This window comes from Suricata suricatta, chromosome X (genome assembly GCF_006229205.1).
Source record: "Suricata suricatta isolate VVHF042 chromosome X, meerkat_22Aug2017_6uvM2_HiC, whole genome shotgun sequence".
In the NCBI taxonomy this organism is placed as follows: domain Eukaryota; kingdom Metazoa; phylum Chordata; class Mammalia; order Carnivora; family Herpestidae; genus Suricata; species Suricata suricatta.
This window is the reverse complement of record NC_043717.1, coordinates 69,162,499-69,164,841: the sequence shown is the minus strand read 5'-3', so window position 1 is coordinate 69,164,841 and position 2,343 is coordinate 69,162,499. Positions and strand designations below refer to the sequence as shown.

Sequence of the window (2,343 nt, the reverse complement as noted above, 5' to 3'; positions counted from 1 at the left end):
AAGGAAGGAGAGGACAACTTTAGACGAACAAGGCCTAGAATCGTGAAAGGGATCCGTGATTCAGGTACTGGCTTGCTCAGTAAGCACTTCTGTCCGTCTGCAGGACTCTTGGTCTTTTGGGCGCGACACAAATCGAGTGAGGGAAGAGGCAGTAAAATCCCCTGGATCCCTGCAGGTCAGTGTAAGGGTGCAATTGCCTCAGGTCCCTTCGGGTGAGGTCGGAGGTGGGAGTGGGAGTGTGGATGACACCAAAGCATATCCTGGGGTCGCCAGAGCCTTTCGCCTTACGGATTAAGCGCCGGAGGCCTTGGCAGAGCCTGCAGCGGAAATGGGGCGGGGGCGGGGGTGGCTGGAGAGACGTGGAAGGGGGAGGGGAGGGCAGATACTGCACTACCCGGTCTCAGGTGAGTGGCGGGAGGTTGGAGCCGCTTGGGAAAGTCCTGAAGGGCGGGAATATTGGAGACCTGCGTCTAAGGATAGGGTTAATTGCTTCAGCGCTGTTCCCGTTTCTGTGCTAGGAGAGGCCTGTAAGCAGGGCCTGCTGGGAAATGGTGGGCTGGAGCAGGAGGAGGGAAGATGGAGCTGGAGCAAAAAGGGGAGGGAAGGGAGGTGGAGGAAGGGGTGGAGTCAGGGGAGTTCTGAATCTGTGGACCTGGCCTTCTCTAGTTGGAAAACTTAGACATATTAGGGACCTGAAAGAGAAGAGGCCCGTTGCTATGGGAACCAATTCTATGGCTGGTCTGTTTGTCTGCCATCTAGTTTTGTTTACTTGTTTTCTAGGATTAACTTATTAAAAAGAAATAACAGAAAAATACTCAACATGCAAAAGTCTTGTGAAGAAAATGAAGGAAACCCACAGAACATGCCAAAGGCTGAGGCAGACCGCCCTTCGCAAGCTGTACCACAGGAGGCAGAAGGAAATCCTCAACCTTCTGAAGAAGGAGTAAACCAGGAAGCAGAAGGAAATCTTAGAGGAGGGCTGACCCAACCTGGCCAGGGGCTTAAAGAGGACACTCCTGTAAGGCATTTGGACCCTGAAGAAATGATAAGAGGAGTAGATGAGTTGGAAAGGCTTAGGGAAGAGATAAGAAGAGTAAGAAATAAGTTTGTGATGATGCATTGGAAGCAAAGACATTCACGCAGCCGTCCTTATCCTGTTTGCTTTAGGCCTTGAGTTCTTTTTTTGTCTGATATTAAAATCTGGCCCCTGCTTTCTTTCTGTTAGCATTTTCTGATGTATCTTTGACCTTCATTTTACTTTAATAATCTGGTGGAATTTTGTTTTAGGTAGTTCCCTTGTTACCAGCATCTCACTGGATTCTGTGTTTTGACCCATTCTCCAGGTCTGTTTTTCAATTGGAAGTTTTCACACATATGCATGAAAATATATTCATTCTGTATTGTAAAGTAACACATAACTGGTTACAAAGCAGTATATTTAGTATCAGCTCACATATGTAGGATTAAATCTCAAATTGTGTGTGCGTGTGTATACATATATCAAAAACTTAACTGCTTATTTCTGTGTGGCGTGAGCTTTTTTCTTTTTGCTTATGTATTTTCTCATGAACACGTCACACACACAAAAACAAAGTTTTATAAGTTAGAGTCAAATAATTTGCAACCAGCTTAATAAGGGCAAAGGGGGCACCTAAACTCATGATGGAAGAACTATAAGAAATATGTAAACCTCAAATTACTTCTGGATCTCTTAGCCAGAGGAATAAAACTGGCATATATTACAGATAAACTTGCTTAGACTCAGTCTTTTCAGGAGAAAAACATTTGCCTCACAGAGCTGTTGTGAGGAAGAAATGAGGCAACTCAGCTGTGTCAGGAGGCCTCATTCCCACCTGTGAATACAGAACCCCAACCCACTACAGAGCAACAGTTATTTGATGGAGGGCCCTGGCATGACTTCTCTGTGCTTAGGAACAAGTTCACTAGTAGGCAGGGCATTGGGGGCTTCCATGCCAGTGCTGTTGAACCCCACCCTCCTTCCCTGGGTCTGCCATGCCTGCTGGGCACTGCTGCCTCTTCAGCTGGGTCCTTTACTCTCTGTTGGCCCTCACTGCTCCTGACACATTAGAGTCCTTGGGTGCCAAATCCTACTCACTTTCCTGGACTCCTTATTGGGTTGAACCCCCACTCCTTTCTGAAGCCTGTCTGCTTTAGAGTGACCCTTAACACAGGTGAGCCTGCTCTAGGATTGTTTGAGTCACATTGTCTGAGTTTTTAGCAAACAGCTCCTTTTGTTTTTAATACCAGGACCCTTCCTCTAAATAGGAGTCAGACATGATGAGATCATTTTGGCAGTAAGACCAAGTTACAAGTTTGAATTTT

General features: G+C 46.4%; 1 protein-coding gene across 1 annotated transcript in view; it reads left to right on the top strand.

Moving 5' to 3' along the window:
- TCEAL8 (transcription elongation factor A like 8) overlaps positions 1 to 1,750 on the top strand; it is a 2,110-nt gene extending 360 nt beyond the window's left edge. The window contains exons 2-3 of the mRNA XM_029930023.1: positions 104 to 175; positions 781 to 1,750. Coding sequence (XP_029785883.1) covers positions 821 to 1,174 — 354 coding nt within the window. The 5' untranslated portion in view covers positions 104 to 175; positions 781 to 820 and the 3' untranslated portion in view covers positions 1,175 to 1,750. The remainder of the gene's footprint in view (positions 1 to 103; positions 176 to 780) is intronic.
- The last annotated feature ends 593 nt before the right edge of the window (positions 1,751 to 2,343 follow it).